Source organism: Marmota marmota, unplaced genomic scaffold (assembly GCF_001458135.2).
Source record: "Marmota marmota marmota unplaced genomic scaffold, marMar, whole genome shotgun sequence".
In the NCBI taxonomy this organism is placed as follows: domain Eukaryota; kingdom Metazoa; phylum Chordata; class Mammalia; order Rodentia; family Sciuridae; genus Marmota; species Marmota marmota.
Genome location: NW_025999932.1, coordinates 33169133 through 33195051, shown reverse-complemented (window position 1 = coordinate 33195051; position 25919 = coordinate 33169133). Strand labels below are relative to the sequence as shown.

Sequence of the window (25919 nt, the reverse complement as noted above, 5' to 3'; positions counted from 1 at the left end):
AGTTTTTAAGTTGGTTTATTGCTTCCTGCATTTCTAGGATTTCTGTTTGTTTGTTTTTTATAACCTCTATCTCCCTGTATAGTTGATCTTTTGCTTCTTGGATTTGTTTATTTAACTCATTGTCGAAGTGATCTTTCATTGTCTGATTTTGTTGTCTAATGTCTTCTTTGAGACTCCAGATCATCTGAAGCATGTAAATCCTGAATTCTTTATCTGACATTCCATCAGCTGCAGCTATTACTTCTTCTAAAGTTGAGTTGACCTGCATTGCTTGTGGTCCTTTCTTTCCTTGTCTTTTCATACTGCTCGCGTTTCTTTCTGCTTGGTGAAACTGTTGTGTTATTGAATTTCTCCCTATATATTTATATTGCTCTTGTATAGTTGCAAAGTCTCCCTTGCAGGGGCGGGCGGCGGCTGTGCTCCTCCTCCAATTGGGGTGATCTGTCTATCTCGCCGGCGGGCTGCTGGGCCCCTTCTCCAGGTCGCGTGGTCTGCCTACCTTGCGGGCAACGGCTGGGCCCCTCTTCCAATAGGGATGATCTGTCTACCATGCTTGCAGGCCTCTGGGCCTGTTCTCCAGGTTGCAGGTGTGCCTACCTTGCAGGCGCAGGCGGCGGCTGTGCCCCTCCTCCAATTGGGGTGATCTTTCAACTAGGCCGGTGAGCCGGGCCCCTTCTCCTGGCCGCGCGGTCTGCCTACCTTGTGGGCGGCAGCTGGGACCTTCCTCCAATTGTGGCAATGTGTCTACCACGCTGGCAGGCCACTGGGCCTGCTCCGCTGGTTGGTCGTAGGTCTGCCCACCTTGCAGGCGCGGGCAGCGGCTCTGATCCGCCACTCCTCCAATTGGGGCGATGTGTCTACCACGCCAGCGGGGCGCTGGGCCTGCTGCACCGGTGGGTCGCAGGTCTGCCCACCTTGCAGGTGCAGGAGGCTGCTCTGCTCCGCCCCTCCTCCAATTGGGGCGATGTGTCTACCACGCCGGCAGGCCACTGGGCCTGCTCCACTGGTCGGTCGTAGGTCTGCCTACCTTGCAGGCGCGGGCGGCGGCTCTGCTCCGCCATTCCTCGAATCCTGAACAATTTATTTGCTATACTCTTAACATGTAGCACAGTTAAGATTAATCTCTGCCAGGTGCAGTGGCACAGGCCTGTAATCCCAGCAACAGGGTGCGGATAGGTGAGAGTTGAGGCAGAAGGACTGCAGGTTTGAGGCTAGCCTCTGCAACCTAGCCAGACCCCATCTCAAAATAAAAAGTAAAAAGGGTTGGGGATGTGGCTCACTGGTAAAATACTCCGTGGTTCAATCCCCAGTACCACCTTCCCGCCCCCCCAACTCCCCCACAGATTAACCTCTCACTGCAACATGTAGGACAGGTTCTGCAGGGCCTGTGTGTGCAGACAGAACATGCCCCCAAAGGGAGAGCAATAAGAGCACTCATTACACCCTAGAAGGTTCCACACAGAGTTTAAATGACAGCCATGTGGGAGCACATGCAAACAAAGAAGGAAGCAGAGCTGCCCCAACATCTGCAGGTGCCAACCCCCCGCCCCCCCCACAGCCAGCCTCAAGAAATCCACAAAGCAGAGTATGAAAACCCTTTTCTAAAGTTAAAAAAAAAGAAGTATTTTTAAAGTAAGCAGCAATTAATATCCAGTATTAAAACACATCAGGGGAAATCATGAGGAGGGCAGGAGGTTGCGGCCAGGCAAAGGTGTGCTCCTCCTCCAATTGGGGTGATCTGGTGGTGTGAGGGGGTGGTTTTCTGTTGATAAGGATTGAGTACTACTTAAGGGTTCATGGACCAGTAAAATTTCAAAATAACCATTCTGAATACAAACAGGGTTACTACCCTTTTATTTTGCTAATACTTCCCTAGATTCCTTAGTTGATAGTCTAACTTAATGAAAAGCTTTTGCCATATAAATTCTAACAACCTAAATGTCAATAAACAACATAGTACCAAAAATAATACAATTGTTAAGGTGCTGCCAATTTTCATAAACATTATCAAATATTTTGTGCCACTATATTATAGCCTCAAATCACCAGTATATCTACTTTTCCCTATTTTACACTTGAATGAATTTGAACTTGAATCAGAGTTGAAAAAGTTATAATCGTTTGCTTTTGACTTTCAGTTTTACTAAAAGAAAATAAAGCAGAAGAAAGTGAGTAATAATTAACACTTTAATATTTGTTACCAAGAAAATTCACAACATAAACTTTTATGTAACACATTGATGATGTTCATAGAACTTTTAGTGACCAGTTGGAACATTTGAATACAACAAACAAATAGTAAACTACACTTTCATGCCTAATAAATCACTGAATAGTTTTTTTGCTTATTTATTAAGCTCTCATATGTTTAACACTGTTGTTTCAATTTTAGAATAAGCCTAAGCTTATTCTAAGATTTAGTGACATTTGTTTTTAGTTGTTAACTCATGAGTGATCATTCCTATTTTATAAAGTTATTTTATATCAGAAAAAAACCACATTTAGGTTGATGGCTTGAAGAAGTACATCCCTTGATACAAATCTGCAGTTTGTTTGTTTGTTTTTTGTTGTTTGTTTGTTTTAACCAGTTAAAGAAATGCCAGTATCTCCCTGAATGTTTAAACTAGAGAAGTGAACTGGAGGGAAGTTATAAACTGCTGCTAGAATAATGGGATTTTGAGACAGAAATGCAAATTAAACTTACTTATAAATGAAGTTTCTCCCAAGTAACCTCTACGTTTAAGAACAACATCGAGAAATTTAGAGTCCTCATTGATCAGGTAATATTCCTTTTCGAAGGAGATCCATGCCCAATTCAGACGAAAATGCTGATTGGTTAACTTGTTTCCACCTGGAAAATAAAAATTTAAAACCCTATATTAATACTTTCTTGAATGAGTGACCTTAAAATTTCCAGCATACAACTTGAAGAATCCATACAGTTGCATGGTTTGATACACAACTCTCAAAATCGACATGAAATACAGCTTACTGTTCAGTGGTTATTACACAGACACAAAACAGCTGACATAATTGTTCACAAATGCCATCCTTTTTCAGGGGGGGAAATTGGTAAGGGTGAAGAAGCACACAACTAACAGAGGCAATTTAGCTCAATCCTAAAACCGAATATCCACGTTGCAGGATGATGAACCTTCCACAAGGTGTCGCTGAAGAGCAAGCTTTTCTACGGAGAGGTTCTCAAGGCTCCTTTGTGATGTTCTTAAAAACACAACTTCACAAATACCTTTTTCTGGTTCACCGAGCAATTGGGTGGAAGGCTTTCATTATAACCACTTAAGGAAAAACAAATATCCCTTCCCCGCCGCCCCTCTCCACTAGATTCCCCTCCATTCCTCAGAGCAAACAGACAACTCTTTTCATTGACTTCCATTCCTCTCTGAAGATAAGGGTTTCTCCTCCCACCTTCCCACCAAAACGAAGCTGGCTGCCTATCAGGAGAAAATAACCTTTGCGTGTGATCTTTCTATTGTGAAAGCTACTACGTTGGGTAAATGAAAGGAAAAAAAAATGGTTATCAGCTGATCACTCCGCACCTATCCCTAAACTCCTTTTGATCTCTGCCAATTATTTCAGAGTAAAGTGAGGTTTATAAACAAAAGCATCAGTAATTCCTTTTAAGTCTTTCTGGAAAAGAGTAGGGGAAAAAAGCCCAAATAATAAACATGGCTAGAGGCACAATTTCGATTCTAGTTTCTTTTCTTAGTTCACATAAAGAGAGCTACAGTAAAGAAAAATAAATGAGATGGGAAAGAAAAATCTTTAATAGACTGGTGAAAACAAATCTACATAGTGGGAAATGAGTGAGCAGACAAATATGTTGTTTTTTCTAGAATTTTTTTCAAAAATAAAAAGTACAGTGACATTGAGTTACCAATTAACACATACTAAAGAATAAAAACCTAGTCCAGCTGAGATTATGTAGGAAAATGGGTTTTCCTGTTTATTCTTGTTTGACTTGCAAATGAGCATGAACCTTTTAGATAGCTAAATGACAATGTACACAAGAAGAAAAACCATGTTCATATCCCTCCATCTTGTAAGTTCTTATATGGGAGAAGTAAAATGTATTTGTGAGGAATAATTCATTGCCATATTTTCTACAATAGCCCCAAACCCGAAAAATTTAAGATTAACTATATTGTGATACATCAAATCAATAAAATGTTATTTGCACACTGAACAAAAAATAAAAGATTCTTGTTGAAACACTTCAAACAATGCATCGTGTGTGTACTTGAAATAGTTACAGGTGGTAGTTAGCAGCAATGTCATTTGACTCTCCAGATGAAGAGACTGAGGTCCAGAGAAGAAAGTTGCCCCAAAGTAGGCAACAGATAAGAAAAGAAGTGGCCCTTGAATTCTAAGTCTTCTCATCCACAGCTTTTCCTCTGCAGAGCTGGGAGTACCCAGGGACCAGGAAATGTTTGGCATAACAAGTTCACAAAATATGAATGAGTTTCCTTCTTAAATTGACAAAAAAAATTCCTGGTCAGAAATCAATTTATATTTAAAAAAAATAAGTAAAAAATGGATATGCCCACAAATCCCTTCCATTTAAAACACTAAGCAGTTTCCCATGTGTAATACCATATTTTAGGTAGCTACACTCACAGCATCAGGACCATCTGTTCCTGTGATTACTTCAAGGATCAAGTGAGATAACCCATACACATACAGCACCATGCGGTCCATAGATGGAATCCTTCAACAAATGTCAGCCTACTTCGCCCTGCCCTAATGCATGCGCAAATACACCCTGCACCCCCACGGCTCGACTCTTCATCTTCCCCAAGCCCACCTGTGCTGCTTTCTCCTTAGCCCCATTTCCCTACAGCTGCTGCACACATCAAGTCAACCTTTCTCTGTGGATTTCCAGGGTCAGCCTGACCTATCCCGATCATTACTCTTGAGGTTGCTCACTCTGTGTTCAGGCCAAGATCCTGGCAGTGCCCTGACTGTGCTACCCTTACACCTCTGACACCTTGTTCTCCTGCCCCAAAGATGTACTTCGGCAAAGTTCTACTCTTGAAATATCTTACCCCAGCAACTTCCTGAAGTCTCCTGCACCTCTGGAATTCAATAGCTGCTCATGTATTGCTTATTCTGCATAATTATGCTCTTAATCATTATCTTTCATATGGTTTGATTGTCCTAATTTACTGACTGTACTAATTTATAACAGAAATTGAAAGTGACCATTCTTTTACAACTGTCAATGTTTCATCAATTAAGTGAAGGCAAAGACAGTTTGATTTATTTATTTTTATTGGTGCATTCCATTTAGCAGAGGAATTCATTATGCCATATTCACACATGCACATAATTTGATCAATCTCATTGCTCAATTTCCTTCCCTTTCCCTCCTGCGATCCACTTGTTCTACTCTACTGATCTCCCTTCTATTAAAAACAGGTCTGATTTCTAAACAAATTATCATATGAGAACAACTTTAGGCTACATTTTTGTCCATTTTGATTGTGGTTCCAGTGAGCCCAGATTTTATTCCAAACTTGTCAAGCTATCCCAAGCCATTCCTTATCCATCCTAACACCTACAGCTGCACATCCCATCACTTTCTTTCTAAAAACTATTAATTATACCTATTTGTGGGGCACCGTGTGATAATTAGATACATACACCCAATGCGCATCTCCCTTAACATTAAAAAAAAAAGATTCTTTTAAATGCCATTACTAGAAGCTGAGAAGGGTGGAGGGAACTGGGGATGGAAAGAAGTTGGATAAGGGTTACCCAAACACAGTGAGGTGGTAGGAGTAAATTCTAGTGTTCTACAGCACACAGTAACCATAGCTATTGTTTAAAACTCAAATATTCCCCAAAGGCCCACAAGTTTAGACAAAACACAGAATTGAAGGAAGGAGCCCAAATACTGGTTAATCCAAGGTTTTATGTGACACACAGTTGAACAAATCTGCCAATATTTCACATGTCCACCCACCACTTTGAGATCTCATTAGAAATGAAATTCAGAAACAATATCAAGAAACTTTGCCCTGTAAGACAATGAGATGCCCCAAGTTAAATATTATATCAACTTAAAATCCATTCTAAAACTGGGGTTTTAAAATAGATGTTTAACTAGAGAATATAAAGTTCAGTCTATAAACCTTAACTCTGAATAGAGGTAAATACGACAAAACTCTTCTGAATCATAGGAATTTGTAAAATCTCAGTACTCACTTTTGATGCTAGAGTGATACAGGATTTGAGGAACCGAGCTGTAGCTCACTGTAACTCCCTTTACTGAAACTGTGATCTTGCCTAATTTAACCCTGTAGTTTACCTAAAGAGTGGAAGGCCATCTTATTTACTCATTTATTACACACCTCTCAAGTGCCTCATAAAACTGCAATAAATGGGAATAGTGAATAGCTACAGCTACTGTATGCGAAATTGTAGATGGAATTGAGTAACTTTAAAACCTGACAAATTTTTACTTGCCTGTGATTAGCTGCCTTTCTAAAATAAAATTTGTCATCTATGATGCTGGAGGAGCTAGTCTCATTGGAATCAAAGTCCATAGCTTGTACCATAAATCCACACAACAGGTGCCTGACAGCTGATAACCACACTCCCAAATGCTTTGTCCTCAAACCCTGACACTAAAGTCATTAAGGTTTTGATGAAAAGACCTCTTTTGAACTTTTCCAGCTGGTCTTCAGGCTTCTTCATTTTCTTTTTCAATTCACACTCAATAGTTATTTTAGAATAACAAAGAATTCCAGTCTTCAATTAGCCCTCCCTAAAAACACAGGGCCCCTGATTTCCCTGAAGACAAAGCAGACCTCTTCAATAATAAGAAACTAGTGTCACAACTTTGACTTGTGCTTGTTAAAGGCTGGTGCAGCTTTAACACTGACAAGAAAAAAACAAGTTAGTTAACAATAGAGAATGTTCTTGGTATTTTTTAGCTTGGTAAAATTTCATTTGCCCAGAATAAAGTTCAGCCTAGAATCTTGAGCTGGAAACCAAATATACAGCTACTAAAACAAACAAACAAACAAACAAACAAACAAACAGAAACCCCTCAAAAAACCTGGATAGAGTAATTTAAACCAGCAATAGAAATAGGTATTTACATTAGAAATGATTATTATATTATTACCTAATTTATTGGGGGAAATGAGATAATTTGGTTTTTAGGCAAATTTTAAGGGGTCTTGCTCACTTTACAGGAAAAGCCCAGTGATTAACAACTGTGCAATCACCGTTAGGATCAGAGCTGGTAATTCTGGTGAGAAGGTAAAATTAAAGTAAAAATGAGAATTCTGTTGTATCTCCATTTCTGTGATAAGATGATCTTCTCAAACTCTGCATTGTTTTTAGAATCTTCCATAGAATCTAAGCTTGTGGAATCCTGTCCTCTGGGCCTTGAAGTCAGGTTGATTTTACTGTTTACTGGAAACCATCTGGTGCAAAGCTGAAGCCAACTCGGCTCTTACGGGCCCTCAGGGGTTGGCATTTGACATGGGAGATGGCACATGCCAGAAATATTGCACACAAACTAGATCCCGACAGATACTGTAAGAAGGGCACTATTAAGGAGCTATGAGAGTTCACAAGAGGGAGGGACTTTAACCTCTGGGCATCAAAGGCAAAGTCATGAAGAAGATTGTGTTCAAATGGGCCTTAAGTATAGGGTGGTTCTTGGACATTCAAGGAGATGGAGAGGAAGGTGTTTCTGGAAGATTAAATATAAAACTAGAGATAAGAAATCCTGTAAAAAATGAATTTCAAAGAATTCAATTCAGATAGATGCTCAGGGCATTTATTAAATATTTATTTCCTGCTCCTTTTCCTATTTAAAAAATTGCATAATAGAGATAAAGAAGCAGTACTTAAGATGCATCCAAAATCTGCCCTTGGAGTGGGAAGGGGTGTGCATTCTGAGATGCCCAAGAAACACAGAGATGATGAGCATCTATTGACCCAAGAGCAGCTGTGCCTTCCTGTGACTGTGGAACTCCTGAGGAACTTCGGACAGACCCTGAAGAATTGCCAACATAGTTTTTGTTTTTACTCCTTTTGTTCCTCAGGCAATGGTTTTTAATATTTGTAGACTACTTAATAATTTTAATGCTTGTTTTTGCTCGATAGTTAATTATTCAAAAATTACTACCAGCCCATGCCTGTAATCCCAGCTAGTGAGGAAGCTGAGACAGGAGGGTCACAAATTTGAGGCCAACCTCAGCAATTTGGTGAGAGACTCTAAAAATTTAAAAATAAAATAAAAAGGGCCAAGGATGTAGCTCAGCGGTAGAGTGCCCCTGGATTCAATCCCCAGTACCTCAAAAAGAAAAAATTATCACCATATTAAACTTTTGATCATTGATATATTGTTTTCTTCCTCCATTCTGCACACCTCACATTTCCACTATTTTATGTACAAGGGGTAAGATCCACAAAACAAAACAAAACAAACCACATACACACAAGCAAACAAAACAAACAAAAAACAAGATAATGTATAGAGAAATGTATAGAAAGAAAAAGAAATGATGAAGACCCAGGAGGTAGAGAGAAATAAGGGTAGCACATGTTGGTCTCTACTGAATACACATACCCGTCCAGGATCTTGTAGGCTACTTTCAGGAAAAGTGCAAACAAGCACACCCTTCCTCACCAAAAGAATAAATGGAAATATCATATCTTGTAATTGTCACATGATCTACGTTGAATTGAGCTCAAGTATGGAGTAGTTCATGCTATTCTTTGTTCCTCTCTAGAACCTGTAGATGAATTTCCAGGTGATATGGGAGTACAGATTGCGACTGACAAATATACTGATGTTCACCTTGAAAGCCAAAAGTATCAGAAGCCACATTATTGTTCCTTGGGGATGTGACTTGGTCATATATCTACCCATAACAGGTGGAGAACATGGGTGTATAGTGGGTATTTGTACATGTGGTTCCAAAGACTTTATATTCCTATTCTTCTACTAGATTACAGGCTAACTCATAGTCCATACTCATGGTTCCTGGATTTCATATTTGCAGATTCATCTACTTATCAAAATTTATAATTTTGTCATCCCCAAATTAGTACTCCAGTATTTCCAAGGTCATTCTTGGGCATGTGCATCATAGGGTCAAAAATTTTGCAAAACCTGCTACTTTGCTTTCTCTTTCACAGTCTGTTTAGCACCACGCTGTTCACATCTGGGTATTATTTTCTTGGTGTTTTCACCATTTAAAATGACTCCAGATCATATTGCTGAAGTGCCATCAAGTCTTCCTAAACACAAGAAAGCTGTAACGTGTCTTAGAAAGAAAATGTGTATGTTGGATAACTTTTGTTCACACACGTGAGTTACAGTGCTGTTGGCAGTGCCTGCAAAGCTACTGAATCAACAAGAAATAACAAATGAGGTGTCTCTGAACAGAAGCATACATGAAACTAGGTCATGTATTGATTGGTTGATGGAAATGGACTAGAGCTCATAGGAACCTAACCCTGTATTTCCCCTAGGAACAACCATTCAGCCTTTGCTAATTTCGTATTCATGGTGATTTTATAGAACCTAACTGCTTTGAATCATGAAAACCAACTGAACTTACTGAGTACAAGTTACAATAAGTTATTCTTTTAAGACATGAACAATGGAGCACAGGAGCAGAAACATCTTCTGCTCCCCAACTCCTTTTCCCCTTTCTTGAATCAACACATTCCCTGCATTACGCTCAGGAGTGTGAACCAAAAGAACTCTTACTATATTCTTAGACAGGCACTCCTGGCCTTCCTCCAGCCATCTGTCTCTGGCTACCACTGCACAAGGATGCAGACACCATTGTGGTTCATGGATGAAGGGTGTCCTGCCTCCTGCATGACTATGTGCCATGATATGAGGATAAACAAAGAGAATTTACAGAATTGCTATTAACCTATGTGAAAGTAATTTACATGGAAGGAATTCTGATGCAGAATTGCTCCTAATCCTGCCAGAGTGTCTTAGGATAATTCATATTAGCATCTGTGTTTAAAGCACAGCCCACAACTGGGGTTCATGCCTACCTATGCTTATGTGGGGAACTGGAGTGACAGACCTCATGGGAGCTGATTTTCTTGGGTTATAGGAAGCCTTCGGAGAGAGAACTCACAAGAATGGAAATCAATGTCAGACGCAAAGGTAGATTCCATACAAAGTTTTAAGTATCAGTGTGAAGCAGATTTCAAAGTATAAGTTTCTTCATATCTAACTTTTACCCAGGCTCCTGAATGAATGTTTGGGTCCCAAGAAAGAAAAAAATATAAGTGGAAATTTAGAGAGTTGCTTAATTAGTTTTTTTTTTCTCATACCAGGGTCCAAGCAGCAAGCTTTTGGACACCTTTTTTCTTCAATACAGAATAACAGAAAAAGGTTACCACACAGCTCTAGGGCCCACTCCTTGGGGTTCTTGGAGACACAGGCAGGGCCTATGCTATGGGAGGGCCAGGCATAGCTGCTAGAATTTCTGAGGAGCTCTGCTGGTATCAAGGGACCAGGTTTACTGTAGAGAACACCTATTCTTGGTAAAATAGTAAACATTATCTTCACCAACCAGTGGCATGGGCTTGGACCAGGCGGCCTTGGGACAATGCAGGTATTAAGCGATAAAAAAAGACTCGCCAAAAGCAACTGGAACCTGGTTGTACTTGCAAGATATCTGAATTCAGTTCATCCTTGAAGACCCTAAAAATGCCCAGTATAGAGGGCTGGACACACTGGGGGCCATGGTCAGTGTGATCTTTAAATATATACATAATCTTAATGAAACTCGCAACCCTGCAAGTTTTTACCCAGGCTCCTGAATGAATGTTTGGATTACTAACCCTGCAAGTTAGTAATTTTCACATTCTATGAATCAGGTAAATGAGTGCAGGTTAAGTCACCCAGTTAAAATCTCTATAGATATAGTAGGTGGCAGATCTAGGATTTGAATCCAGCCTGTTAGTATTCTTTCTATACTTCCTCCAAATTATCAGATTATGTCATTCAGATCAATATTTCTTTTCAGGCTATTCCAGATTAATCCTGATTTGCTTAACTTAATTTACAAAATTAATGCTATTGAATAGGAGCAAAATATTATCTGAGTGAGTTTCCTTCTATCCCTGGTGCTAATGAATAATGAGGCAGGCAAATAGTAAAAATTAAAAAAATAAACAAAAACAAAAAGCAAAAAGCCAGAATCTGAAGGTCAGTTTCTAAATATTTAAGGTGGACTTATTAATTAACACAAGCTAAGAATTAAAATCCTCTTTTTCTATGAATGAATTTATAGTTTAAGCTGGGAAGGCTGAAAGGAAGAGTCTTCTTCTACACATACTGATCCAGGCTGACCCATCAGGCCACAGCTGGGGTGGAATCTGCAAGCCCCAGCCTGCAGGAATCCTTCTTTGCATTATCCAAGCACAGAACCCTCCCCCAGCTCCAGTTTAAAATAAGTAAATAAATTTAAATTTTAACAAATTGTGTTTATTTCCATTCTCTGCAACAAAAAGAAAAAGAGAAGAGCAGAACCACAAGTTTACATCTCTTCACCTAAGGTTTAAGCAGATTTTCTTAATCAAATCTGACTTAATTTTGTCACACTTCGCTTTCTTAGTTGGAACCTTCACACCAGTGGCATGAATGTCTTTACTGCTGGTATGCAGGCCTAGGGTAGGGAATTCAGGTGCACATCCACAAAGCACAAAGGACAGAGCCAACATGTAATTGCAAGGTGAACTTTCATTCACCACAAAGATGTTACTCATTGTCATTTGGAATCTCAAATGAAAAGCTAACTTTGCCATTTTAATGATGCAATGTGAGAAGCTAAGAATTTTTTTTTTTGCTGCTAAAAATGTAAATGTAACACTATATTTTAAACAAAATCACAAACTAATTCAAGAAATAATTGTGTTGGTGAACAATACAAATATAGACTCCAAGCATTTTGGAGCAAGAATGAACATTGTATTGTATCTTTTCTCATGCAATTTTACCAAGATCCAGAAAGATTGTGATTTGAATAAAATTATAAAGAGAGTATTTGTAAAAAAGAGGAATATATTCCCAGAAGTTTTCCTTTCTGGTTTAGGGGGTCTTTATATTTAATAGACTGATCTCAAATACTGTCCTTAAGCAAGGACAAGATCATAAAAATAATGTGCTTAAAATTTTATGTATGATATATTATATAAAATACATTTTGTGTCTAATTTATATTAAAATTATATGTAAAACATATTACATATAATTTTTATATCTAATTTATATTTAAATTGTAATTTATGACATGTTATATATACATATACATATATGTATGTACATATATATGTAAATTGGGAGGGACTTACTTTTTTCTTTTTAAAGCAGCCTAGGAATAATTTTCTATCATTTTTCTCATTTACCAAGAGAAATCAAAATTAAAAAGCAAAAATCCACTGCACTTTCATAGAAACACTAAATGCTTTATGGAGAGTTGAATTTGTGGGGATGATCCACACCCTCTTCTCCCTCTGGGGAAAGGAAAAAAAGGCAAAACACCTGGTGCAGCAAGATTTCATGCATGCACAGCCTGAAGCTACAAATAAATTTATTAGATCTGTGGCAACACATTCTTAAAATAAACTTAATAGCCTTCAGGTCTCTGTTCAAACCAGAACCTAATTCCTTTTGTGGCGCCAGACATCTCCCCCACCCCAAAGAGGCTGGGGAAAGGAAGGCAGTGGCTCTGGGTACCCTGAACCTCCAGGAGTAACCGGTTTAGCACCATTTAGTTAATTCCCTGCAAAGTAAGGCTGTTTTCTAATTCCTATGTGTATAACAGTACTAGACACATTACTGTGAGAATCTCATTGCAATTAACGTGCATTACACGCTGAACTGTATTTTGGATTATCTTTTGACAATGTAGTATATTCACATCAGGAGACAAAAGTATAAAAGAGAAGGGAATCAATCTAACTTTTAACAAGAAAAAAAAAACCTTTAACCTATTCCATTATTCCCAGAATTTAAATTTGATAGCCAGGATGGAGGGATTTGTGTGAGACAGGAGCACAAAAGCTAATCTACAAATTCAAAATATTGTGATTGGATTTTAACTTAGTATACTGGAAAGTTAGAACTAAGTGAGAATTTCCTGAAGATCATTTTGTTTAATTTTTTTGCTATTGTTCTTTTAAATGTGGCTTGGTAACATTTTTCAGCTATATTTGCTTTCAGTAGCAAAATCAACATGTGGTAGTTTTACATTTGTAGGCTTAAAATAAATTTATGGAATCATGATTAGTTAATAGCTATTTCTTCTATAAGAGAAGAACGAAAAGTAGAGAATGTGTGTGTGTTGATAGGGGGAAGAGAAATAGAGACAGAGAAACAGACAAAGACATGGAGAAGAGGTGAAGTACTATAATATCAATGCACAGGTTTATTCACATTTTCTTTTCATTTATTTCAGATTAGTTTTGCAAAGCTAGCTTTTGTACTTAACTTGTAATATTATTTAATTAGTTCAACCCTTTGGTGACTGCTCTGATCCCTTTAAAATTATGCCAGAGCTACAAAATGAGGCCCTCCTTGGTGATTTCCCTATCTGAGATTAATTTGAAAGTTGTTCATTTACATATTTAGCTGCTAAAAGAAGAAGAAGAAAAACACAACTACAATAAGTATACAGAGAAGTCGGTTTTGTCATAGAGCACCATACCCTGTTAGCAAAACAAAAATTGAACAAGGAGCCATTTAATTCAATGTGTATTTTTGAACAGAGCTCTGGGCAAAGCACATATAGTAGGATGTATAAGTGGTTCAAGTATATTCCCTTCTGTAAAACTTAGATTCTAATAAAGGGGATGAACCAAACACCACACAGAAATTTTATTAAAGATGTAAACATAAAGTACCTGGGGCTCAGAGGACTGTGCAAGGGTGTGAGATGGGAAGGACCACTAAGGGCTTTGTACAAAGGTCTCCAGGAGGGACACAAAGGGCTGGACCCCCTGGAGGGGAACTGCAGGAAACAATTGCAGGTGAAGGATGATGGGCAGGCTCCTAGGAAGGAAGGGATCAGTCCAGCTCTGCAGGGTCAGTGGAAGCAGTGGGAAGAAGAAAGAGATAACTGAAAAGTCAGGCTGCCCCTGGGAAGAACGTGGGTTCAGGAGAGTTAGGATCTGCATCACGCTTTAAGAAACGTCATTTTTTTTAATTCCTTAGGAAAATGATGCAAAGGAACATAATCCAAGAGCCCATTTTTTGGAGAAACTATGGCAGGATTCCTTGAAGGAGTTTTGGAACTAAGTATCTATTTGGTCAAAATCCAAATGATATCACAGGCAAAAATCATGCTTCTCTCTCTTTTCCTCTCTCTCTCAAGAAGAAAGAATCAATGTGACAAATTCTTTCTCGGGTCAAGATAAACCATATTTTTTTCTTCACTTGGTTAATATTCAAACACAGGTGGCATTTTATGAATATGCTGAGGATTTGAAATTGTGTATTAGAGACAATTTGAATATGCAGAGAATTCTGACTGATGACATGCAGCCACTTAAGAAAGCACATCTGGAAAGCAACTACAATGACTCTACAACTCATAATATAGTCTAAACCCAGGGTACCTGGGAGTGGGTGATTGAAGGATATAGACCAGAGGCCCCAGGGAAGGTTCTTACTGTTCCCCTACCTGCCCCCCTGCCCCGCCCTCCATGAGCCCACCACCAAAACTCCTCCCATGACCTGGGCCTGCTAAACCCTATAAAACCCAGACCTTTGTAGTGGCTTGCTGCCATTTTCCCCTCAAAAATGTGCCCCTCCACTGCTAAATAAAGCATCACTGGTCCACTGAGGTCTGCCTCCATTTTCTTTCTCTTTTTGAATTCTCTTTCGTGTGCTTTCAGTGATGATTTTGCCACTGGGGGCAGGGTTGGTTGTGGCTGGAGATATTTTTGCTGTCATAGCGGGGGATGGAGTGGAGAGGGAGGAGTTGTTATGTTTTGTTGGGTTGAGACCAAGGAGGCAGGGATTCTACACAAAGAATCATCTGACCCAAAATGTCAATAGTGCTAGTGTTGAGAAATCACAGTCTAAATTTATTACGTTCTGACATATCAACACATATACCCTAGCATAAGCATATTATCTGGCTTTCCCACTCTTTCTTAAGAGCTGAATTAACAATACATATGATCAAGTGATAAAACTGCCTCCTTGTCTTATGTAACTATGCAGAACTGTTCAAATCCATCAATCATGTGGAAAAATTCTGAGTACAAAGTGTTTATTCTCTTGTTTCAGGAAGTAGTTGAGCCAGTAGTTTTCCTACTTAGTTAAAATTTATGGCTAATCCCATGGGAAGTTAGGGGTGAGGAAAGATCTTGAGAAATGCAGCAAACTGTGTCCAAGTAAAACTCCCTGCAAGATTTAAATTTTACATGAAATCAAATATGTGGGCAATGATTTCCACTCTCAACCTTTTTGGCAGATTAGGTTTCACCAGGGCACCTGAGAATTCATGTGTTGAAATGCACCTGTGTGCATGTACACACACACACACACACACACACACATACACGCGCGCGCACACACACACCCATGCACATACTTGCATGTGCATCCTTACTGTTGCTTCTACAAAGGCTGAAAATAGTTTCCCATCCACTTTACAAAAGAATTCAACACACAGCACCTTTTATAGTCTCTTCACTGAACAATTTAGGGAAAGATTTCCCAAAATATGTTTTTTTTGTTTTGAAACTTATTTTTTTTTTTAATTTTCTTTTCTTTTTTTTAGAGGGGGGGGGAGGGAGAGAGAGAGAATTTTTTAATATTTATTTTATAGTTTTTTTTTCCGTGGACACAACATGTTTATTTGTACGTGGTGCTGAGGATTGAACCCAGCGCCCCGCGCATGCCAGGCAAGCATGCTACTGCGTGAGCCACATCCCCAGCCCTTGAAACTTATTTTTTTCCTGGATGTTAGTAGATTCTTTTTTTTTTTTTTTAAAGAAATCACTCTATATCAGTCAGAAGAGAAATATTGAATAGAATTCTCCACTGCAGCAATTCTCAGGGGCATGCAGCATCCCCAATCTATTTTACCAGGAAACCCATTCCTTAAGGTTTCACGTAGACTCTGTTCTATGGCATGCATTTTGGGACAAGCTGGCTTCAACTATGGACGATTTAAAAGGCAGATATGAGCATACAGCCTTGTGCAGTATCAATCACATTCAGGTCACATAATATTCAATTGCCACTTTGAATACCAATAGTTGGAATTGTATTTCATAATCTTTAGAAGCAAAATTAAGGGCTTTCTTTCTTTCTTTCTTTTTGTTCTTCTCACTATGAACAATCAATCCAGATTCTGGCTCAAGGTATTTCCATTTCCTAATCTAAATGTCAAAGTAAACATGTTAGTTTGTAGACTGCCAAGAAAAATAAGCTTTGTTCAACTGAACACATCTGATGACTGGCATGCTTACCCCATAGTCACCACACTTATTGTTGGAGACGCATGCTTTGCTTTTTTGTGGCTTAACAATATAGTTCTTCAACATTGCCTTTTAATTAGTTAAATGTGGAATCAAATCTCAAAAGAGACAAAGATTAGGATTTTGGTCAGTTCAAACACACACACACACACACACAGAGTTAAAATCACCAACAATGTACAACGAGCTATGTCAGCCCCCATTTTCAATGGGATCTTACTCCCCGTGGATATTTGAACCCTATGATCTGCCCAACTCTGATAAGGGATTTAAAGACTTACTAAGAAGAATGCTTCTGAAGCTATTAAAACAACCAGCACGGGAAGCATGGGCTAAGCTGGGTTTTGGAAAGAGTATAATGCTGCAACATAAACTTTAGGCTGATAAACAGATAAAAATTCTGAAAGCACATTGTTCCCTGGTCTGTTCTTCTTCCTCTGAGCAGTAACTGCTTCCCATGAGAATATCCACAAATACAACCGCTCTGTCCTCATCAGTTTCAGAAGGAAGATGAAAGACATTTTTGAGCCAACCATTCACATCTCAATAGGTTGCTATAATGATATTTACAAATTCTCCCTTTTATTATAAAAAAGTATATAAATACCTTTTATTGTCTGAAAAACCAAATGGGCTACAAAATGAAAATGGTTAATTAACCTACCCGGTGTTATATATGTATACAAGAATGCGTGTGTGTGTGTGTGTGTGTGTGTACACATAACTGTATGTCAGGGTCGGATGCTCTGGAGATTTAGGCTTTAGGAAACAGATTACATACACACACACATACATCTACATACCTATCACCCAACTTTATGCCCCTAAGAAACTAAAACTGATTTTTTTTTCTAAGAAGAGAAAATGTATGCTCAGAAAATCAGGCCCTGAGTATGTTTTAAAGAATAACAGGAAAAGAATCTTTTAGGAATATAGAAGATTCATAGAATGCATTCTTAAGAAAAATCTAATAATTATCTTTTAGTACCTTACTGGTAACCAAGTGAGCACAGACACCTGGGAGCGCCTCTATTTCTTGTTTCTATTAGAACTTCTCTTGCCTTTCTTTCCTCAACACAGGGGACAGAGTGTTAGAGTCTGTAAACAAGTCAAAATAACACCTGGCATTTTGCCAGGGGAATGTTAAAGTTCGTAAACAAGTCTGGATGGTGCCTGGCAAAATGTCAGAGGGAGCGGTTTGAGAAGTAACAAAAACAAGCCATTAAGTGTGGAGATTCCTGATTGGTTGACTGATGTATCTAGTTTATGCTAATTAGATAAGCTGTGTGGAATGTATAAATACTGCTCCTGTCCTGCAATAAACGGCTTCCACTCCTGCTGTATCAAGTACACAAGTTATTCGTCACCCTCCGCTTATTTTGCCCAGCCAGCCAGGCTGCGGCAGATGGTGGCCCGTTACGGGGAGCCCCGGGACACTCGGGGGTAAGTGACGAAAAAAGCTGCCCGTCCATAGATAGGACGGGAGCAAATCTGCTCGTCCCTAGACAGATAGGGCGAGAGGAAAAATGACCATTTCGAGAAAATGGAGAAGATTGATACAGTATGTTTGTGTCTTGTTTTGTCTCAGTGTATTGTATTGTCTTTGTGATGAAAATATGGAAGGGATGAGAAGTAAATTACTAAGGGAAGAAGGCACCCCAGTGGAACCAAGAATAGTTAGGGCATGTGTTGATAAGAGCCCAGGAACTCTAGTCAGAAAGAAAAAGAAAGTTCAGAAGAAGAAGGATTATCAGGAAAAAAGTTGCAGCAAAAGGCTATTACTAAATACTTTTCGTTACCGGAGGGTGCGTGAAGCGGAGAGGCGGCTGCCGAGTGTGCAAGCCGGTCACAGCGCAGCAAGGATTTTCCAAGAGGCGGCGGCGACTGGCCCTTCCCCGCCTCCTGGCCGGGGAGCTGGCTCTTCCACTGCCGCGAGCCCAAATCTAGACCTGACCTGGAGGCACAGTCTCGCAGGCTCTTGCTCCCTGTGCCCAGTAGCAGTTTGAGTCCGGGACACTCCCCAGGGCCATCTGGGGCTGCCCAGGCACTACAGCCAGCAGAAGACGCTACTGGTGTCCCTGATGTTTGGTCATTTTCAATGCCAATAACTAAGCTACAATGGTTCTCCCACACCTGGAAGCTGATGAGTAATGAGCACTATTAATGCTTATTTCAAATGCAAAAAAACCTTGAGATAATGTACTAAATTGTTCAGAAGGTTGTTTTCTTAGTAGAATGCTACAGGATTTTCTTTAGCCATCCGGAGTTCCTGCCTTCGTCCCAGTGCCGGTAAAGACCAAGGTGGAAGAATTTCCAGTGTTGCTGAAAACCGGACAAGACTTTGGCTGAGAAACAGACGAGACTTCGGATCAAGCTGGCTGCCTGCAGAACTTACCTGGACTGTGATTTAAGCTAGCTGCCTGCAGAACTTACCTGGATTGTGATTTACCTGGACTGTGAGTTAATCTATTGAGACACTGCTTTACCTGGACTGAGACAACAAACTGTAATCTATAACAAATTGTAACTCGGTATCTTTGCTAACAGTGTCATTGCTGGTATAATTTTTCCAAGGGCTTCTTGCATGGAGCCATCAAGTGGCTTGGTATTGTGGCATTTTGTATCCTCCCTTTCTGTTTGTATCAGGTTATTTATGGTGTTTCTGTAAAAACCACTATGGTCGTTATTTAAATTAAACAAAAGGGGGAAATGTTAGAGTCTGTAAACAAGTCAAAATAACACCTGGCATTTTGCCAGGGGAATGTTAAAGTTCGTAAACAAGTCTGGATGGTGCCTGGCAAAATGTCAGAGGGAGCGGTTTGAGAAGTAACAAAAACAAGCCATTAAGTGTGGAGATTCCTGATTGGTTGACTGATGTATCTAGTTTATGCTAATTAGATAAGCTGTGTGGAATGTATAAATACTGCTCCTGTCCTGCAATAAACGGCTTCCACTCCTGCTGTATCAAGTACACAAGTTATTCGTCACCCTCCGCTTATTTTGCCCAGCCAGCCGGGCTGCGGCAACAGAGTATGTGGCAGTGGATGGAACCCAAGGCATTCCCTGATAGAACTTGCAGAAGCTGGCTGAAGTGTGAACAAGGCAGACAGGACTAAGTTGTCCTCACTTGTAGTCAGGGACTGAATTAAGACATCTTGACTAGTCTGGAGGCTACAACCTGGCCAGTATTTAGAACTCTGCACTGGCTTGTACCAAAGACCTTGGAAGTGCTGCCAAATAGGTGCACTCCAGCATCGGGAAACTCCCCCTGCATGGCTTCATTTTTTTCTCTGGGGAAGTTAAATCCCCCTTTGGTTATTTAAAGCCCTCCCTCCTTTCATGCCAGACTCCAACTCAGCTACTCCCCTTCTTTCTGCCCAATCTCAATTATAAACCCCTTTACCTCACTGCCATTTGTTGGGTATAGAACAGCTTATCTTCATTAATTATTTAGCCTAAAATATGCACAGGCTTATTTTTTTTAAGATTTCTTAGAAAGGAAAGAGCTTTGCGATATTAATACCCTTCTAGTAGAGGGAATATTTTTAATATAATTATACATAATAGTGGAATTTATTGTTACATATTTATATATGCACACAATATAATTTAGTCTATTTTATTCCCTAGTACATCCTCTTTTAATTTTTTTTTTAATTTGTTCTTTTTAGATATACATGACAGTAGAGTGTATGTTGACATAGTATACATTCATGGAGTATAACTTATTCTAATTAGGATTGAGAGGGAATATTTTTAAGAATGAGTTTTTCAGTAATATTTTTCTACATGAGACCATTGTTCTTCATTACTTTGCCAGGCAGTATAAATTCACAAAACCACATGACTGGTTCATTTCATCTTCTTGTCCCCACCTCCTGGCCATTCACTTCCCTCACCTGGTTATTGCCAAAGACTTTCATCTAGAAAAGCGATCTAGGTATTGTCAATATAAATGAGAGCATTTTTATGTATTGGGGAAAAAATCTCAACTTTATGGCATTTTATTCTCAATATCCTACACAGTATTAAAGAACTTTCACTGGGAACAGCCTGAAGACACACAGTAGCTTCATTGTGCACAGGTTTCTCCAGTTATGGATTGTTTGCAAGCCTTATCAAAATGTTAAATAGGGTTGGGATGTAGTTTTGTAGAAAAAAATTTCATAGCTATGAAGACTATGCTTAGAACTCCTCCTTGGCATGAGTGGTCTAGAGAACAATTCGGGGCAGAAGAGTAGAAATGAATGCTACTACTATGCCACTGTAAGAGTTCTACAAAAATGCACTGTTACGAATCTAATGAGTATATCTGCTGTGCTCCATGAGGCAGGATTCATTAATTTGTGTGGTACAGGGATCATGAAGTGTGAAATAGAGTCCTCATATAGATACAATTACATGGCCCAGAAGGGATATAAAATGTGAATTAGGCACAAGGGACAAAATACAGGCTCAGCTGTAAGGAGTTGGGACAGGAAGGAAAAATGAAGAAGGGAAACACATATAGGAAGAAGATTCCTAATTTTACACCAAAATCTGCTCCCACAATATGGACAATAACCCAGCGCTGACTCTGTCAGCTACTTAGTTTCAATCTGTGCCCAAGAGATGTTGGAGGGAAAAAACCCCAACCAACCATTTTTCTGTGGTCATGTTTATATAGGGTGATCCCTGAAAACGGTGACCAGAGTAGAGTGCCAACCTAGACTTCTTTGGTTGATAAAGGGGAAGATGGGGGAAGGAAAGTTCTTAAGAAGGAATAAAACCACATGAGGAGGACAGGAATTAGCCAGGTGTTTTCAGACACCTGATTAAATAGTACCTCTTGACTTTTATAAGAAATCATACTAGAATAAAAATAAAGAAAATATTAGTAAATATATACACGGTTTTATTTATTTAATTTTTAAAATATGGAACAGAAGTCTGTTATGGATTGGATTGTAACTGTCCCCCAAAGGATCATATGCTAAAGTTCTGGCTGTCAGTCTGTTCTTGGAAGGTGGAACCTTCAGGAGGCGGTGTCTCCTGGAATGAAGGTAGGTTACTGGGGGTGTGTTTCAGTCAGCTTTCCATTGCTGTGACCAAAAGACCTGACTAGAACAACTTAGAGGATAAAAAGTATATTTTGTCTCATGGTTTTAGAGGTTCGGTCCATGGTCGGTTAGTTCCATAGGTCTGGGCCTAAGGAGAGGGAGAACATCATGGTGGGAAGATGTGGCAGAGAAAAGCAGCAAAGGACATGGAAATAGAACTATAATAGAATCATATCACTTCTGAACATTCTTGCAATGTCTTACACATGAACTTTTGGGAGACACCTCGTACCTAAACCATAACAGAGAGTATCTTTGAAAGGGGTATTGGGAAATGAGCCCCTTCTTTCTCTCTCCCTCTTTGCTTCCTGGCCACCATGAGGTGAGCAGCCTCCTCTGCCATGTGCTCCTGCCCTAATGTACTGTGCTACCACAGTCCCAAAGCAATAGGCCCAGGTGACCATGGACTGAAATCTCAGAAACCATGAGTAAATAAAATTTTTCTTCTTTAAATTGAATTACCTCAGATATTTTGTCACAGCAACAGAAAGCTGACTAACAATTCTGTTCACTTTATTTTGTTAACGCTACTCATCCATTCCTATGAAAATTAGGAAGATTTTCTTTTTTACCTTTTGTTTCAAAAGTAGCTCAATGATCCTCATCATTATTTATCTACAGTTGTTTGTATTATAATATATACAGGTTGAGTATCCTTTATCCAAAATACTTGGGATTGGAAGTGTTTTGGACTTTTCTGGACTTTGGAGTATTTATATGTATACATAATGAAATAGCTTAGAAATGGGACCCATTCACTTATGGTTCATGCATGCCTTCTACACATAGCCTGAATATAATTTTATACTATTTTTGAAAATAATTTTGTGAGGCACTAAAGTTTTATGATGTGGAATTTTCCACTTGTAGCATCATGTTGGAGTACAAAAAGTTCCAAATTTTGGAGCACTGTGGATTTAGTATTTTTGAATTGGGGTGCTTGACTTCTGTGTGTGTGTCAGTGTATCCAACTACCCAAAAATAGGAAAAATCAGGATAGAAAACTTAAGTGTGCCAAGTATGAAGTTGGCTGGAGCATCCCTGGGTTGTATATCCCAAGTGTACTTTTTAGTAAGAAGAGATTGGGGTACACCTGTGATAATTGGGATGCAATGGTGCAGGAACTCAGTGACATCAATTTTGTTTAGGAGCTTATTTTTCTTCCTGCTCCTTCTTACTGGTATTCCGTATAGGTTAGTTTGCCAGGTACATTGAGTCTGAGATATGTGAAGTTTATCGGTACTTGTGAGCCCAGTTCATATTATCCCAGAAATCCTAGTTCAGATCTTGTTATTGGGTCATTTCAATAAACTGCCTCATGATTATAGCCCTCATGATTATTTTACAGTTGCAATAATTCATAATTGTTCTTACCAATTTAGGAGTTAAATCCTCATTTCAGTCCCAAAACTCATTGGAAGAACTACTGCAATGTAGTACAGAACAAAGCTTGAGATTCATGGTAAAAAAAAAATCCAAAGATTACACTTAGATATTTCTGTGCTCTTTGGAAGCACCCCAACAATTCTAGTCTTGTAAAACAGCAAAATGGTATAATCCCACAAGAACAAACAGACCAGGAAAGAAGGCAAAATAATAATATTTGTAATTTGGAATTAGGTGGGTTAGTGAAACAGACCAGAATATCAGAAAAAGCACAAAATGAAATTGACCTGGGAAAAAATCCATAGACAACCTGATTTGTGTCTATATACCTAGAAAGACTTAGACATTAATAATGTCAAGTGGTTCCTCACAGCTAGCTTTTGTTTGTTCCCTGTACCAAATTCACATTCCTATACTCTTTCTATTCCACATAATTTTTCTGTATGAGGAATCTGATCTCATTTCTCATTTTCATGATTCCTTCCTGTATCATATAACTGAGGAAATCCTGCCTCACTTAATACAGCAGAAATACTTATTATCAGATTTGCAAATGCACACTTTTATAAAACTCATCAATTACATTTATCTCAATTCATCTGTCCTAAATTGTTCTTTAAAACAATTATACGAACTAAGAACTCCAAATATACACTCACTAACTGGTAGATATACTTAAAACCTGAACAGTTAAAGGGTACTCACTGTAAGGAAGAAATTTGCCAAAGAGGAAAATGACTGTCCAATTATTATAATGAAAATGCTACTTTGCTTCATTTGAGTTCAATCATTCAACATACCGTTTTAGTGGTTTACTCATTATATATCTGACCTCTGCTCAAAATGTATTATTTTTCATTATCAAAATTTATCAAATGGAAAGCATAAGCTAATAATCAGCAACCTTCAGTGCCTCCTCTATCTCCAGAGAAGCATAGTAGATGTCAGCTCTAGGTTTACACACTGGTATATTGGGGGAAGTTTCCACCGGTGTGTTGATGAAATGATTCCCAATTTCACATCCTCATAAAAATGCATGCCTGGAGCAATGGATACATAGCAATTACCTCCCATGACTGAGGAACAAAGCCACTTCAACTCAAGTAAATGAATGAAAGCAGCCCTTTCAAAATGTAGAGAGCAAGAGAGCCGCTGAGGTGTTCCAAAGGTAATAGCCATCTCAGACTTATGATGCTTCCTAGGAAAAACTAAAATCAAGTATCGCCAGTAGCCCCATTCACTTCCAACAGTGACTTACTTGGGACAAGAGAGGTTTGACACACGCTTCATTGTATACACTTGAGAGCATCCTCCATCGCCCCTGCTTATATTTTTTTCAGAAAAAGATTACTGAGTTCTTAATTAATGGTAATTTGATGACTTGATTCAGGGCACAAAAGAAGGAAGAAATTCTGTTTGTAACATGACAGATGGAATATTCCTTCCATGTTTTGAGATATGTAACATGCCATGCACTCATCTTTGTATTTCTGAGTGTCTATCACTGCTTCTCCACAGTCTCCACCAGTGCTAAATCAGGCATGAACCGCAGTTGTCTCTTTTCTGGCTACACGGCTACAACAGGGACTGCGTGCTTTAGTGGAAATAACAGGTGCTTTGGAGTTACATCGGACAAGGGTTTGAATTCCAGCCCTGTCAATTACTCTCTGTGACTAAGAATATTTAATCTTCCTCTGCCTTGGTTTCCTACCTCTATTGTGTGGATAAATACCTACCGTATAGGGTAAGGATTTAGAGTCAGTGACTATAAAACAAAAAGATACATTCTCTGATTTATTGTGGAAATTTTTACATGTATGTACACAGAGGGTTGCACTGTTGAAAGTGAAATTATTTTTCACTTTTTTGTTGAAACTATCTTACTTATCATTCTTTTTTTTAAAGATGGCCACAATATCTTTACTTTATTTATTTTATTTATTTTTTTGTGGTGCTGAGAATCAAACCCAGTGCCTAACATGTGCGAGGCAAGCACACTTGCCACTGAGCCACAACCTCAGCCTCCTTACCATTCTTAAGTAAGGCAAGGCACAAAAGCTGTAAGAAAATTTCTTATTCCTGTTTTCCTCTAACAGGAACCATATTAATAAAGCGGCAAGCTTCCAAATTAACAGCATGAATAAAAGCTTCCTTAATACCTTAATACAGCGTGCAAGAGAACAATCATTTTTACAGTGGTAGCTTAGAACTGCATTTCATTGCAATTAACATTTTAATTATCATCAATATTTATTGATAGCCAGAGGGCTAATAGCACTCTACTCTATTTCTCTTTATGATGTGTATTGCAATGAAATCAGAGAACAGAATCCAGAATGATACATTTATTACTTTATGAGGAATGATGTTTCCAAATGGGATATTATAATTTTCTTTGTCTATTTTGTTCTTGCAGTGAAGAATATAACAGAGAATACAATGTAATCATTGGGTTCTTCTATTGTCTCCTATTTATCACCTCAGTAATTAATGCATTTCAAGTTCATTTTAAAAGCCCTATCTCCTAAGAGTGCTCATATTGTTAATGTCCCATTTCTGAATCTATTTGTTTAAAATCTTGTTTATTTTATTCTCTCATTTTTCCTTTGCTACAAGTCTTCAATGTTTATAAAATGAAGTAACATACCTCTAGACCATGAAAATGCAGTATATAATAAATGTCCTTTTAATTTTTTTCTTGATAGTTTATTAAGCATTTCAGCAACCCTAATCTCTTGCATTACAACAGGACTTGTTGATTTACACAAAACACATTGATCAAGAACATTTAAAAATAGATAATTATAGCTCAAAACTGAAAGGTTTCCTTAGGGTTTATAAAATATGGTGATGTTTTTGTAGAAGTATGCAATGTTTTTGGCTTTGAATTGCCATGCAGATAAAAAGTATAAAATTATAAGAAGG

General features: G+C 38.7%; 1 protein-coding gene across 1 annotated transcript in view; it reads right to left on the bottom strand.

Moving 5' to 3' along the window:
- Positions 1-25919, bottom strand: part of Frem2 (FRAS1 related extracellular matrix 2) — a 172325-nt gene that overhangs the window by 95996 nt on the left and 50410 nt on the right. Inside the window, exon 3 of the mRNA XM_015484020.2 lies at positions 2705-2851. Within this exon, the coding sequence (XP_015339506.1) occupies positions 2705-2851 (147 nt within the window). The remainder of the gene's footprint in view (positions 1-2704; positions 2852-25919) is intronic.